Source organism: Trichosurus vulpecula, chromosome 2, assembly GCF_011100635.1.
Source record: "Trichosurus vulpecula isolate mTriVul1 chromosome 2, mTriVul1.pri, whole genome shotgun sequence".
NCBI classification, from domain to species: Eukaryota; Metazoa; Chordata; class Mammalia; order Diprotodontia; family Phalangeridae; genus Trichosurus; species Trichosurus vulpecula.
This window is the reverse complement of record NC_050574.1, coordinates 57799689-57815858: the sequence shown is the minus strand read 5'-3', so window position 1 is coordinate 57815858 and position 16170 is coordinate 57799689. Positions and strand designations below refer to the sequence as shown.

The window sequence follows — 16170 nt, the reverse complement described above, 5'->3', positions numbered from 1 at the left end:
TGAAGGGAAGGCAGTGCAGCCCAGCAGCAGGGCTGAGAACCAGAAGCTGAGCTGGGAACAGAGATGAGGCCCCGAGATAAAATGTGTCACGTGAGGAGACTTACCAATGGGACCGCCTGGGCCCCCCGGTATCAAAAACAGAGGTAAAAGTGTTAAGTCCTCCACGGTGTAATCTCTAATATGTTCCTGGTCATGCACCGCCCACTAACCTAGGTGAGAAAGAGAGTTTGAAAGTTTTGAAAAACCTCAAAGCTTTATGTGTGGGAAAGGATCGTCTCATATAAATGTTGTATCTCCCCAAAGCCCTCAACAGGGTTCCACTTAATGTAATAAATGCAAATGATGGATGGATGGATGGCAGGCATGGAGATTGTACTCTTCTTTTTCACTGCAGCAAAGAGGAGAAAATATATCCCTCCCAGAAGAAATAACTGAAGAATATGGCCAGCAGATGGAAGTAAATGAAAGGAGTGATAGTCACAGGCTCAGGGGACCTCAGAGGGGAAGTGGTGATAAGGACGGAAGGAAAGCCAAATTTTTTACCTCTCACTTTTCTTTGAATAAAGTGATAGAATTCTGGCTTGGGACCAGAGAGCTTTAGCCAGAGCTTGGCCAGAGGACCCAAGGCAGATAAGGAAGGAAAGTCCCACCAAGAGGGGTGACTAAGGGGCCATCGGGAACTGTGAGTCCTTTGTGTTCTTTTTGTTGTTGTACGTTAAAAGGAGGTTGGGGGGTCTTTCTTTTCTACTCCTAAATCCCTCCCTGCTCTGGGAAAAGTCAAGAACAGAGATGGTTGGATATGAGCCGTTTCTCTGGGACTCTGGGGGTATCCAAGGCCCTACTTTGGGATAACTCTGGAGATAAAGTGGTGCCAGCCCACCAAGGAAGGCAAAGCTCGAAACATTCGTTTCACTCCCTCATCTTAATTGGGATTAAAAGGTATTTGTTCTTCCTTTGGTTTTAGCTGGAGTGTCTTACACTGCTTTGGGATGCACTCGTACCAAATAAAGCTTGGGATGCCAAAGGGCAGAGGTGAGAGGGAAGGTCATTTCAGGCACCATTGAAAGGCACGGCGTCAGGAGAGGCAGCAGATGAAATATTGCATGATTCATTGGCACTGTGGCACAGGGGAAGCAAGACGGTTCTGGAGTCAGAGGACCAAGGTTCAAATTCTTCCTCTGATGCTTAAACATAGTCACTTAACTACCCTCTGGCCTCAGCCTCTTCTTCTGTAAAATGGGAGCAAAATTACCTGCCTCCCAGGGCCGGTATATAAACCTTGAAGCACTGTGATCCTGTGGGCTATAGTTACTGTAACAGACCATGGGGACTGATTGTTTTGCCCAAAGTCAGTCAAACAACTGGACTGGCTGATGTTACCCCGGTCCCTCCGTTCCTGGGTTGAATTGACTGAGCAAGGCTGCTGCTATCTCGTTTGGGTGAGTGATGAAAGTGAAGTGGTGCCATTAAGGGGACATCGTGGTTGTCATCATTGATGAGCATCTATTAAGCACCTACTATTTGCCATAGGGGCCAGACACTGGGCTAAGGGAGGGGCTACAATACAATAAATGAAATCATCCTAATTCATGAAAAGCTTTCATTTTAACAGGAGAGACAAGAAATTATATAAGAGCATACAGAATAGGAAGAAATACATAGCACTTTAAGGTTTGCCAAGGTTTTTGCCAAATCTCTCATTTTATCTTTGCAATGAGGCTCTGATTTTCCCTATATTACTAATGAGGAAACTGAGCGTGACAGAGATTAAGTGACTCGCCCACGGTTGAAAAGCTGCTAAGTATTTGAGGTCTAGTGTGAACTTGTGTCTTCCTGACTCCAACTCCAGTACCCTAACCACTGCACCACCTTGCTGCCTGGATAGGGAGGGAGGGCACTAGCAGCTGGGAAGATGAGTCGAGACTTCAAGGACCTCTTCAAGCTCAATACTCAACAAACTCCAGTGGCTTCTTGTTACCTCCAGGATCAAACAAAATGCTTTGTTTGGCCTTCGAAGCCCTTCCCAACCCACCCCCCTCCTACGTTTCCAGTCTTCGTACACCTTCCTCCCTGCTATGGACTCTTTGATCCAGCAACACCGGCCTCGTGGCTGTTCCATGATATTTGCTCTGGCTGTGCCCCATGCCTGGAACATTGTCCCTCCTCCTCATCACCTCCTGACCATCCTGGCTTCCTTCAGCCCCAACTACAATTCCATCTTTCACTGGAAGCCTCCCCAACCCCTCCTAATTCTAGTGCTTTCCTTCTGTTGGTTATTTCTTAATTATCCTGTATATAGCTTGCTTTGAACATACTTATTTATATGTTGTCTCTCCCCATGAGATCAAGATCCTTGAGGGCAGGAACTGTCTTTTGCCTCTTTCTGTATCCTCAACGTTTAGCACAGTGCCTGGCACGTAGCTTAATAAATGTTGATTGTTTGATGGGATGTTTTGAAATAGAGGTGAGGCAGGAGTATATTTAGGGCATAGCAGGACATCCAGTAGAAAGGCAGGGTGAAAGGAGATGGGAGATAGTGTCATATATGAAGACTGAGAGGCCAGGTTGGCTGGATTACAGAGTAATGGCCAATGAAGGAGGCTGTCGTTGTTCAGACGTTTTTCCCCCTCATGACCCCATTTAGGGTTTTCTTTACAAAAATACTGGAGTAGTTTGCCATTTCCTTTTCCAGCTCATTTTACAGATGAGGAAACTGAGGTAAAAAAGGGCAAATGACTTACCCAGGGTCACATAGCTAATGAGTGTCTGAGGCCAGATTTGAACTCAGGAAAATGAGTCATCTTGACACCAAGCTGGGCGTTCCATCCACTTTGGCACCACCTAGCTGCTAATAGTAATTTTCATTGAGGCTAGAAAGATAGTTTGAAGCCAGGTTGTGAAGGGTGTCAGAGGGACCATTTCTGTAGTTTGGTCATCCATGGCCTGTGCTCAATCCAACAGGCCTTCCCTGAGCTTATTCAGCACCTACTATTATGCCAGGCACTGAACATACAAACAGAAACAAAAACAGCCTGCCCTTAAGGAGCTTTCTTTCTACTGGAGGTGGAAGGGAGGAAAAACTGATACAGGGATATACATAGAGCAAATGAGAGCAAGCCTGACAATGGCTATCAGGCCTTCCTCAAGGTCAGGAAGACCTGGAGTCCATTCCTGCCTTTGACACAGACTGGCTGGGTGACCTTCAACCTCAGACAATTCATTTAGCCTCTTGGGGATCCATGCAGTATTTGAAGATTGCAACCCTCTGATCTGTGTCTGTAGAAGGAATTTCTCATTGGGTGTACCCTATACCAGTAATATCACAGGTCTGGAAACTACCATTACAATTTCATTCCATCAGCTTCCGACTCAGATTCTTGGTAAACTGTAAAGTGGCCCCCTGGGAGTGGAGGTCACATTTTTCACTTATGAGTCATTTGTACTGCAAAGTGAATGAGTTTCGGATCCCTTCCTGAGATCAGAATTTGAAAGGGGGAAGCTGTTGAGGCCTCAGTGGACCTTAGAGGATGACAGGTAATGAGCATAAAAATGATCGAGGGGATGAGGTCCAGGGTCAAGTGCAAAATGGGGAGCTGGGGGCACCAAAGACCTCAACCAGTTTCACAATTTTGCCCAGGCCCAGTCCAGAACATGCCCATTATATACATGAAGATCTCTAAAGGCCTCTTCCGATGTCTCATCCAGGCACGGGGATGAACCTGGACTGTCAAAGGCTTTGCCAGAAGAATATGGCACCCTGGGAAATCTTGCCAAATGGGAAAGGCTTGAGGAGTGGCGGACCCATAGAAGACTACAAGCTTGTTGCCCTGACCTTGATTCAGAAGGGCTCACCCCCAAGTTGTCCATAGAGTGACAGATTTTCAGGCCCTAGAAAATCTCAAAGACCTAAATTCTAAGAGGGCCTGAGATCTTCTTAAGGTGGGAGGTGAACACCTAGGCAAAATCATAGATGATTAAACCATTGACATATTGAAGCAGAGGTGGAGAAATCTTCCTTGGGTCATCCATCTACCCATTCAACAAATACTTTCTGCCTACCTCCTATGTGCAAGTCTGCACCAAGTAGGTCATGATCCTTTGCCCACAGGTGCCTCATGCTCTAAGAGGGGAAACAAGATGTAGAATGAAGGATGAATGAACGAACAAACGTATTAAGCACTGTGCCAAGTCCTGGGGGTACAAACAGAAAAATGAGACAGTCCCTGCTCTTACAGAGCTTATGTTGCAAAAGGGGGAACAACACCTATAGAAGGTTTCAGCTGCGGGTCAGATGGAAAGATCCCATAGTTCTTAAGGACACTGATAACAGGAAAAAAAGGGATGGACAAAGTTCATACATTTCAGGGGCATAGGTGAAGAGGCTCAAAAAAGGGCTTCACGGAAGGGGTGGTACCTGATCTGGGCTTAGGTAGTTTCATCCTCACAGCAACCCTGCAAGTTAGGGGCTGTTATTATCCCCATTTTACAGGTAAGGAAACAAAAGTAAACAGGATTAAGTGACTTGCCCAGAGTCACACAGCTAATAAGTGTCTGAGGCTGGATTTGAACTCAGGTCTTACTGACTCCAGGCCCAGCATTCTATCCCTGGGCCACCTATGATTTAACTAGCTGAAGATGGATGTGCAATCTTCATGCCAGAATATAGAAGTTAAGGAATTTATCCCCACATATGTAAGCTTCCTTACTCTGATGTTTATAAAGCATTTTCCTCTCAATGACCCTGTGAGATAGTAATTGAAAGTATCTTCACCCTTATTTAGTAATTTGAGGAAACTGAGACCTCAAGAAGTAAACTAATTTGCCCAAGATTTAAAGGAGAAGCATCATGTGATATAATAGAAAAAGAACTTACTCTGGACCTGGATTCAAATTCTGCCTCTGATATTTACTACCCTCCTCGTTTTTAGGGCTTTCAAGTTGCTCCTTTTAGGGTTCCACAGAGGAAGACCCTGAAGGAAAAAGACACGAGGCAGGACAGCTTGATGAGGAGTAGAGAATGGTTGAGAGCACAGGCCGTTACTAGGGAGAGAGCGAAGAATGGAAGAACAGAGAATGATGGAGAGCATAGGCCACTGAGAGGAAGGGGCTATTGGGAGGAGCTTGTACCCTATAGTTGGAAAGTTTACCCTGAATAGGTAAAGCCTCATTAGCACCACTCTATGTTCCAGGCTTGGTCAGATAAGAGACTTCAGAGTTCTTGAACAGAGAGCTCGTATGGTTTGTGGGTGATCAAGGGTGTGACCATCTTTGGGTGTGGCTGAGGTCAGGCAGAAGAGGTTGAGAAATAAGTGTGTAAGGTGCTTGTGGGAGAGTCAATCTGTATGCTGAAATCCCCTACTATGAGGACAGCACATAGAAGGTGATTTGAGGGGAAGGTAGTAGAAGATGAGGGGAACAAGAAAGCCTTCATGCCAAAGATGGCACTTGAGCTCAGCTTTGAAGGCCAGGAGAGATTCTGAGGGTCCTTTCCATCTCTCTCCCATCTTGAACAAAACCCTCATCTTAGCCTTCCATCCCCTGCTACCTAATTATCCTAGATCTCTTCTGCCCTCTTTAGCTAAACTCCTGGATAAGACAGCTCCAACAGATGCCTCCATTTTCTCTTCTCTTACTCTTACAATCTGGCTTCCAATCTTATCATTCCACCAAAACAGCTCTCTCCAAAATTACTAATGAGCTCTCAGTTGCCAAATCCAGTGGCCTTTTCTCAGTCCTCATTCTCCTTGACCCCTCTGCAGTCTTTGACACTGCTGATCTGTCTCTACTCCTTGATACCCTTTTCTCTCTGGGATTTCAGGACACCACTGTCTCCCGGTTCTCCTCCTAACTATCTGGCCGCTCCTTCTCTGTGTCCTTTGCTGCATCCTCCTCCAGATCACTCCCTCTAACCACAGGTGTCCCACAGGTTTCTGTCCTGGGCTCTCTTCTCTTCTTTCTCTGTACCACTTCATTTGGTGATCTTACCGGCTCCTGTGGATTTAATTACCATCTCTGCCAACCTCTAATCTCACATCTCCAACCTCCTTTCAGACATCTCGAACTGAATGTGAAATAAACTTCTTAAACTCAATATGTCCCAAACTGACTCATATTTTCCCCTAAGGGCCCCTCCCCTTCCTACCTTCCCTATTAATTTAGAGGGCAACACCATCCTCCTAGTCCCTCAGACTGACACCAGAGGAGTTATCCAGATTCCTCACCGTCTCTTACCCCCCCATATCCAAGCTATTGACAAGGCCTGTCTATTTCTCCTTTGCACCATCTCTCAAATATACCCCCTTCTCTCCTTTAATGCTGCCTTTTGTCTGGTGCAGGCCCTCACCTCACACCTGGACTACTGCAATAGCCTGTTTGTTGGTGGGTGTGCCTGCCTCAAGTCTCCCCCTACTTCAACACCCTCCATTCAGACTCTAAAGTGATTCTCCTAAATCACAGGTCTCTCTCTCTCTCTTCCCCCCCCACATTCACACACACACACACACACACACACACACACACACACACACACACACTCATTAAATTCCAGTGTCTCCCTATTACCTTCCGGAACAAATACAAAATGCTCTGTTTGGCTCTCATAGCCCTTCATAACTTAGCCCCCTCCTGCCTTTCCAGTCTTCTTACCCTTTATTCCCTACTATGTACTCTTTGATCCAGTGACATTTGCTTCCTGGATGTTCCAGAACAAGACCCTCCATCTCTGGGCTCCAGACATTTTCTCTGGCTGTCCCCCATACCTAGAACAGTTTTCCTTCTCTGCACTGCCTACTGACCTCTCTGGCTTCCTTTAAATCCCAAATTAAAGAGTCATCCTTTTTGAGTTTTGTTTTCATTTTTTTTGGAGGGGGGAAGGCAGGGCAATTGGGGTTAAGTGACTTGCCCAAGGTCATACAGCTAGTAAGTGTGTCAGTGCTAAAGCCAGGGGAAACTTAGGGGATATAATGTTAGAACATGGAATTTTGAAGCTGACAGATACCTTAGAACAGAGAATGTTGGTGCTGGGGAAGCCCCCAGAACATAAAATGTTATAGCTATGAAGCATCAAAGAGGGACCATGGAACATAGAACATAAGAGCTGGAAGAGGCCTTCGAATAGAGGTTGTTAGGGCTTGAGGAGACATAGAATATAGAAGGTTAGAACATGGAATTGTGAAGCTTCTTCTCCTTCTCCTTCCACATTTGAACTCAAGTCCTCCTGACTCCAGGGCTGGGGCTCTACTCACTGTGCCACCTAGCTGCCCCTAGAGTCATCTTTGCCTAGAAGCCTTCCCCAACCACTCCTAATTCCAGTGCGTTCCCTCTGTTAATTATTTCTTATTTATCCTGTATATAACTCACTTTGTACATACTTGTTTGCTTGTTCCCCATTACATTCTAAGCTCCTTGAGGGCAGGGACTGGTCTTCTGCCTTTTTTTGTATTCTTCTTGTATCTTCTGTATCAGGCACTTAGCACAGTGCCTGATGCATAGTAGGTACTAAATAAACGTTAACTGATTGATTGATTGATGTGTTTTGTACATCCCTATGTATGGACAAGTACTTTCTTCCCAGATAGAATGTGAGCCCCTTTGGGGCAGGGACAATTTTATTTTTGTCTTTGTATTCCTAGCACCTGTGAGTACCTGGCATACAGTAGGCCTTTAATAAATGCTTGTTAATAGATGAATGAATTGATTTCTATAGCTCTTTAAGGTTTGTAAAACACTTTATGTATAGGATCTCTTTTGAGTCCCACAACAAACCTGTGAGGTAAGTTCTAGTATCCCTGTGTTACAGATCAGGAGACCGAGGTTCAGAGAGGCTAAGTGATTTTCTGATGGTCACACAACTAGCAAAGGTAGGATTCAAACCCAATTGTCTCTTGATTCCAACCCCAGCACTGTTTCCATTCTATAAATACCCCTGAACTCTCCACTTCACATTATGTTGGTAAAAACCGCCAAGACATCCCTCTAAGAAACAACGTGATACAGGGCAGCTAGGTGGCGCCCTGGAGTCAGGAGGACCTGAGTTCAAATATGGAAGGAGAAGGAGAAGGAGTTTCACAATTTTATGTTCTAACCTTCTATATTCTATGTTTCCTCTAGCCATAACAACCTATATTCGAAGGCCTCTTCCAGCTCTTATGTTCTATGTTCCATGGTCCCTCTTTGATGCTTCATAGCTATAACATTTTATGTTCTGGGGGCTTCCCCAGCACCAACATTCTCTGTTCTAAGGTATCTGTCAGCTTCAAAATTCCATGTTCTAACATTGTACCCCCTAAGTTTCCCCTGGCTTTAGCATTCTTTACTTTAAGGTTCTTCTTAGCACTGACATTCTATGTTCTAAGGATCTGGTTCTAGTATTCTGCATTCAAAAAGGCTCTCAAGCTCTAACAGTCTATATGCTAAAGGCCCTCCCAGCTGACATGCCATGTTCTAAGGCCCCCCTAGCCTTGACTTTCTGTGTTCTAAGACCCCTCCCAGCTCTGACATTCTGGGTTCTAGGGCCCTTCCCAGCTCTGGCATCCAGTGTTCTAAGGGCCCTCCCAGATCTGACATTCTCTGTTCTAAGGGCCCTTCCAGCTCTGACATTCCATGTTCTAAGGGCCCTCCCAACTCTGACATACTGTGTTCTAAGGGCCCTCCCAACTCTGACATTCCATGTTCTAAGGGCCTCCCAGACCTGACATTCTGTTTTAAGGTCCCCTCCAACTCGAACCTGCTACTTTCTAACCTTCAATGTCCTAAGTCTCTTAGCCTCTGAGCCAAGTCACCTCTGAGGCCCCAGTTCTGGTATTCTATGGTTTATAATTTCTTCCATTTCTAACTGTCTCTAAAATTCATTTTCTTCACACATTCATGTGCAGTAGACATTGACTCTGGTCTGAAGTAACTCATTTACATGCAAACTTACTGTGCCACCATGGTTTCAAGGGAGTCACCTGTGTTTTAGACCCAGTAGGTGCCAAAGCAAACCTTAATGTGGACATATATCACGTTCTCACCGACCTGAGAACACTTTCACTTCTAGTCAGAAATCCCCCTGATCACACCCAAGGGCACAGTTCCTCCCCTATAGTATTTCCTTTCTTAAAATCTCAACAGAAGCCCCTCTCTATAGACAAAGACACTCAAAGGAGAATGTAGTCCTTGACCACATCAGTGCAAAGCCAACTGGAACAAACAGCCTATGGGCCTGCGAACCTGACATGCTCGTTGTGCAAAGGTTGGGGCTTGGTTCTGCTGGAAGGGAAAGAGATTTTGCTTTTGTGAAGTAAGGGTAAGCGGCCTATTGCTTCATCTATCCTGTGGTTATGTGTGTTCACGTCAACCCTACTATTTTTTCCTAATTGCTCTAACTGTCCTTCACAGTAACAATGTTGGTGTGGCCCAGCCTGCCAAGCTCCCAGATTCTGCAGGGAGGGATCTGCTGGGGCCAGTAGAGCTTGATCACCCAATCCCAGAAGCCTTCCTATCACACCCATCTTGGCTCTAAAGTTCCAGTACTGGGTAAGGCATTTCCTCTGCTTGCTTTTCAGCCCCTCTCCTGCAACAATGAAGAAATGACGGCTCACAAAGTCAGGGCAGCCAGGGGTGACAGTACCAGGGGGTGGGGAAGATCTACTTGGATCCTCTCAGATCCCCTGAGACCTTGCTTCCGGAACAAGGCAGGGGAAGAGAAAGAGGGGAACACAAGGGGGTCTTTTGGAAAGTGCTGAAAAAACACTTTTCTTGCCACGCTTGGCCGCAGGCCCATGACTCCAGCCCTGAGCACTTCCTCCCTCTCTCCTCTTTTTTAGGCTATGATGATATTTCAAGCAAGGGCCCGTGTCTCATTGAGATGCCCCGCTAGAGTTTTCAGGTTGGCAGCAGCCCCTACCCCTTTCCTGCTAGTGAAGGTTGAGGGGAGGAGGTGTGTGCAGAGTTGTGAGATGGGTGAGGTGTGTTAAGACTGCAGGCATCAGAGCTAGAAAGAACCTTTGGGATCACTCATTCCTAGCTCTGCTACTTATCTGTGTTCCCTTGGGCAAGTTTCTTTGAGTCTGGGCCTCACTTTCCATGAGATGAGATTGGGTTAGGTCACCTCTATGGCTTCTTCTAGCTCTAAGACCATGAATCCATGAGGCTGTACAGTTATGAATGTTTCACCTCCCAAGGCAGCCATCTTTGGACAGTATTAATTTCTTAGAAAGTTCTTCCTTACTGGTCATCGTGCCTATACTCACAGCTACAGGGGAGACAAGCTTGGTGCATCTTCTGCTCAGGGTCACTCAAACACCTACTAGCTATGGGACCCTGGGCAACTCACCTTGTTTGCCTCAGTTTGCTCATCTATAAAATGAGCTGGAAAAGGAAATGGCAAAAAAAAAAAAAAAAAAACAACTCCAGCATTTTGGCCTAGAAAACCCCAAATGGAATCGTAAAGAGTTGGACACAGCTAAATAATGACGACATAGGGGAGACAAACCTGGTCCATCTCTGGTGCTCCAGAATTCTGGGCTGCAGTGGTCTATGCCAATCAATCGTCCACCCTAAGTCAGGCATCGATATGGTGAGCCCCTGGTCCGTGGGCCGTGAATTCGCCTAAGGAAGGGCCAACTGAACCGGATCGTAAATGAGGTAGGTCAGAGAATTTGTGATGGTTCAGGATGGCTGGTGAACATTTAGAAAGGTAAATAAGAGCAACAAGAGCCAGCCTGGCTTCGTCAGGAACTCCTCATGCTAGGAGACCCTCATTCCTTTCTTTGATCAGATCACTAAACTGGTACATGAGGGGATGGTGGTGGATGCAGCTTTTCTAGGCTCGAGCAATGCTTTAGATAGAGAATCACATACTTTTTTTTGGAGAAGATGGAAAAATATGGATGAAACAATAAAATAAATGGCAGCAGAAATTGGTTGGATGGCTGGACTCAAAGAAGAGCTTTCCATAGCTCAATGCTAACATGGCAGGAGGTCTGCAGTGGAGTGCCCCAAGGATCTGCGTTGGCCATGTGTTGTTGAGTAACATTTTTATCAATGGCTTGGCTAAAAGCATAGATGGCATGCTCACCAAGCTTGTCACCAAAACAAAACTGGGAGGGATAACTAAGAGATGGGATGGCAGAGTCAAGATCCACAAAGTTCTTTATAGGTTATAGCCTGGGTCTGAATCTATTAAGATAAAATCAAGTAGGGATAAAGTCTTATAAATATTATATGGGGAAGACATGGATATATAGCAGTTTTCTGAAAGATATCTGGAGCTTTCAGTGGGCTGCCAGCTCAATGAATCAATCATACGATACGGCAGCCCTCCAAAAAGTGAATGAAATGTAGGAGAGGCCATCTTTATCCAAGTCATTGGTAAAAATGTTAATGAGCAGCACATGCCATGCCTCAAGTCCATGACACATGAGAATCTGTCGAAGGAACTGAGCCCATTTAAGCTCGAAAAGAGAAGACGCAGGAGGGACCCGAGAGCTGTCTTTTAGTGTTTGAAGGATGATTGGAGGGAAGTAGGCATTAGACTTGTTTTGCCCAGCCTCGGGAGCAGTAGAAACTACAGTGGCCAATGCAAGTTTGATGTAAAGAAAATTTCTTAACCGTTAGAGCTGCCCCAAGGCAAAAGGTGCTGCCGAGAGACCTGGTGACTTCCTGCTCCTTGAAGGTCTTCAAATAGAGGTTGGAAAACTACTAGTCAGGTAGGTTGGGCTGGGAATGCCTTCCATGGATAAGTTGGACTAGATGGTGACTGAAGTCCCTTCTGGCTCTCAAATGTCATGACCCTGATTTTTTCAACTGACCCTTGTACAACATGCTTGTGAGACTCTTCACAATTCCGTTGACTCTTCTGCAAAGACTACCCTTCCAGCCCTCACATTTTATGTTCTAAGGGCCCTCCCAGCTCTGACACTCTGTGTTCTAAGAACCCTTCCAGTTTTCACATTCTGTGTTCTAAGGTCTCTCCCAGCTCTGACATCCTGTGTTCTAAGGGCCCTCCCAGCTCTGACATTCTATGTTCTAAGGGCCCTCCCAGCTCTGACATCCTGTGCTCTAAGGGCCCTCCCAGTGACGTTCTGTGTTCCAAGGGCCCTCCCAGCTCTGACATCCTGGGTTCTAGGGCCCTCCCAGCTCTGACATCCTGGGTTCTAAGGGCCCTCTCAGCTCTGACATCCTGGGTTGTAGGGCCCTCCCAGCTCTGACATCCTGTGTTCCAAGGGCCCTCCCAACTCTCACATTCTCTGTTCTACAATCCTTCTAGTGTAGACTTATGTTTTAGGTCTCTTCTAGTTCTGTCATTCTATGTTCTAAGGCCCCCTCCAGCTGTGAGGGATTCTCCCAACATTTTCTGTTCTAGGTCTGTTCCAGTTCTGACATTCTTGTTGTATCAGTCTCTATCTATGCTCTTGGGATTGGGCCCCTGGAGTCAAGGCTTCTCTGTCTCATTTCCTGGCCCAGGCTGTAGGGCTAGCAATAAAACATGGTAGAGGACCATAAGGGCTCATAGTATCTATGCAAAGGACTGTGTCATAGGAGTGGGGTCTTAGGTCTCTGCCAAAAGCTTAGGTTAATAGCTACAAGTGTCTGAATCACAATCCACTTTGAGTATCAGTCATTTACACCTGGGGATGGTTAAAGGCACTAAGGTCCTATAGTGATGGAGAAGAGTAAGGAAGAATGTGGGGGGCCTGGGAATCTAGAACTTGGGAGACCACCACCAGATAGAGAAGAAAAGGATATAGAACAGGGAGACTTGGGATGTAGAAGACTAATTGTTCCCAGGCTGTCTCTGTTTGGGTGCCTGCCCTTTCCAATGGCTTGGCCATATCTCCTGAGTCCCTAGGACATGGTAGAGCATCTAATGGTTTCTTTCTTTATGTTTGTTCCTTCTATAGAGGTCTAAGAGACCCAGGCCCACCATGGCCACGTGCTGGAACTCTTCCAATTCTTCCCCAGAACACTTGGATTTCGATGCCTTGCAGGACTACATGGTCCTGGATTTTCCCCAGAAGACAGCCATCGCCGTGCTCTGCTCCCTCCTGGGCATCCTGTGTGTCCTGGAGAATGCCATCGTGCTCTTCCTGATCCTATCCTCCTCAAGGCTCCGAAGAAAACCCTCTTACCTGTTCATTAGCAGCCTCGCAGGTGCCGACTTCCTGGCCAGTCTGGTTTTTGTCATCAGCTTTGTAAAATTCCACGTCTTCCACCAGGAAGAATCAAGGAGCGCCTTCCTCCTGAAGCTTGGGGGTGTCACCATGACTTTCACAGGCTCTGTGGGCAGCCTGCTGCTGACCGCCATTGACCGCTACCTCTGCCTGAGCCATCCTGCCAAATACAAGGCCCTGCTCACCCGGCGAAGGGCACTGGCCACACTCGCAGCCATGTGGACCATCTCAATGGTGGTCTCTTACCTGCCGCTCATGGGGTGGACCTGTTGCCCTAGACCCTGCTCCGAACTCTTTCCCCTAATTCCCAATGATTACCTGCTGAGCTGGATTGTGCTCATAGCCATTCTGCTCATTGCCATCATCTATACATACACCTACGTCCTATGGAAGGCCTACCAGCACACGACCAATTTGGTAGTGTACCAACAGAGGCGGTTAGCAGGCCTGTCTCGGATGCGGCTGGATGTGAGGTTGGCCAAGACTCTGGGAGTGGTTCTGATGGTGCTGGTTCTCTGCTGGCTTCCTGTGCTGATCCTCATGGTCTATAGTCTGGCTGCCTCACTGAATGAACACATTAAGAAGGTCTTCGCATTTTGTTCCATGCTATGCCTGGTCAATTCCATGGTGAACCCTGTTATCTATGCCCTGCGAAGTAGGGAGATCCGTTCCTCTGCCAGGAACTGTCTGACCCGTTGGAAAAATATGCTCAGAGGCGTTGGAGCAGAGGGTACAGAGGATACTCAGAAGTCCTCGGTCACAGAGACAGAGGGGGAGACAAAAGTCACCTGAGCCCCTGATCCTCACCTCCTTGTTGTCTAGGTTCATTAACTCCTATTTAGGTTTCTGATATCAAAATTAATAAGCATCCCTACCTTCTCAAAAGCACTTCTCATTAACACTAAAAATTTTTTTTTCTAGTGTAAAGATAACAGAGAGACAATGTGCTATAGTCGATTTGGAGGCTCTAAGGCTGGCCTCAGAGTCAGGAAGACTCAGGCTCAAATCTGGCCTCTGACACATACTGACTGTGTGACCTTGGGTTAGTCACTTAGCAGAGTTCTAAGGAACTCAATTAGGCTCTAAGTTTCAGAGAAGGGGCTGACCTGCATTGGTAGAGGGAGTTTGCTCACCTGGAGTTCCAATGAAATCACAGGGCCAGTGACTATCCCTGTCCCCAGTAGTAAAATACAGTTATCTGTTCTACATCACAGGGTTAGGGGTGCGGTGGTACCTTTGTGATCTGGAAAATCCACATAAAATTTTTTGGCTCTCCCTTTGTACCAGAGAAGAAGTTTGAAATATTATGATATTAAATGATAAAATATGTTGCTCTTATACAATACTATACATAGATTTTATGCATTTCTGACTTTCTAAACTTTTTCTGTGTCACCGGCTGGCCTTCACACGTCATCTGCAGCTTCCACAAAACTCCCCCCAAATTCTAATTTAATTTCTTATGCCGACCTGTGACATATCAAATCCGTGATGGGGAAAGTCACAATATGGAAAGGATAATGCGGTATTGATAAGCTAGCACCCCCAAAAGGTGCGTGGCAGGAGTGGGGAAGGAGGGAGGGAAAGAGACAAGACAAGAAGACAGCCCTACAGTCTATGAAATTTGCATTATTAAGAATAATGAATCCCTTAAAGTGATTGCATTTATCTGAATTTGTACTTTTTGAGATTATAATTATATAAAATATAGTCATTGGTTTCTAGCCTGGTGGATATATGCAGTGTGAATCTGAATAATGCCAGTAGACAGGATTCATCAGTTACCCTAATTATTTACACTAATCAGAACCTAATTGTATTGAGAAATTATTGATACAAAGAGGATTTTACAGGAGGTATAGCTTGCCAGAGGCAACAGCATAAGTTGGACGTTGACATCCACACTGGTAGTTAGTCTGCTCGCTTTCTCATTCTCCCACTAGTCAGCTTGAAGAATCCTTGCCAGGGCGGTTCACACCCCAGATGCAATCTGCTCAGTATCCCTGGAGATTCAAGGCCAGACATCCCACAGTGGGAGGTTGGAGGGGGAGAGAGGGTATTCTCATCACCAGCATAGACCCCCAGAGGTAGCTGGCTGAGCAGTTCCATCAGGCCACTGGGAACTGAATTTTTATAGCTTTCCTGGAGGCCATAGCATTAGTTGACTGGTCTTTTCAAACAATGCAGTTTACCTTTGTCGACACAGTTCAACCTGCCCTTTTAGAATAACTTTATTAGGTCATTGGCCATGGAACTGAACTGCCTATGGAAGGCCCTGGCTCATCAAGTTAGGTAAATAGAAGGGCAAGTGGCCTGGTGGAATTTCCCCACTGGGTAAACAGAATTTCTGCAGAAAGCAAGAGAGCGTATGCAATGCATGCTGAGTATGTTGCAAACTCAGTAACCTTGCCCACCCAACATACTGTGTATTTTATTATTGTTGTTGTATTTAGTTGTCTTTTCAATTACATCCCAACTCTTTTTTTCCCCAATTGGGGTTTTCTTGCCAAAGATACTGGAGTGGTTTGCCTTTTCTTTTTCCAGTTCATTTTACATATAAGGAAACTGAGACAAACAAGGTTAAGTGACTTGCTCAGGGTCACATAGCTACTTAATGTCTGAGGCTGGATTTGAATTCCTGACCTCTACCCACTGTGCCACCTAACAGAATATTTTATTATTACAGCTGGACTTCAAGAACCTATGATTTCCTCTAGGAGAGGGGTCCTCCAATACACCCCCAACTTCGCCATGCCTTAATAGACAATTTTTGTGAAAAGTTGTGTGTAAATGACATTTTGGGGGGTAAAAGTTGTCTTTTAAATACAAGTCATCTCTACCCCATTAAGACTGGATTCATTAATGTACCAGGTAATTTTCTGTAGATGAAAACAAATGCTTCTTCCTAATGCCTTGGGGAGAATGGTATGCTGTCCCTGGGCACAGCCTCATTTTTGTGATCCTGAGGTGGTTCCCATTGATACACATATTACAACAGGAGAGCTAATCATTCTTA

The 16170-nt window shown here is 45.8% G+C and overlaps 1 protein-coding gene across 2 annotated transcripts; it reads left to right on the top strand.

The window, feature by feature from the left end:
* Positions 1 to 600: 600 nt before the first annotated feature.
* Positions 601 to 14435, top strand: CNR2 (cannabinoid receptor 2). 2 transcript variants are annotated; one of them, XM_036746151.1, is made up of 3 exons: positions 601 to 682; positions 9379 to 9516; positions 12885 to 14435. In XM_036746151.1, the coding sequence occupies exon 3, from the start codon at positions 12909 to 12911 to the stop codon at positions 13944 to 13946; it is 1038 nt and encodes a 345-aa protein (XP_036602046.1). In that variant the 5' UTR covers positions 601 to 682; positions 9379 to 9516; positions 12885 to 12908; the 3' UTR covers positions 13947 to 14435. The 2 variants fall into 2 exon arrangements, with proteins under 2 accessions (XP_036602046.1, XP_036602049.1); XM_036746154.1 differs by lacking the exon at positions 601 to 682 and adding an exon at positions 9205 to 9286.
* Positions 14436 to 16170: the final 1735 nt, after the last annotated feature.

What these genes read in the sequence shown, in the direction of transcription:
- CNR2 (XM_036746151.1), top strand. Translation starts at nt 12,909, where the DNA reads ATGGCCACGTGCTGGAACTCTTCCAATTCTTCCCCAGAACACTTGGAT.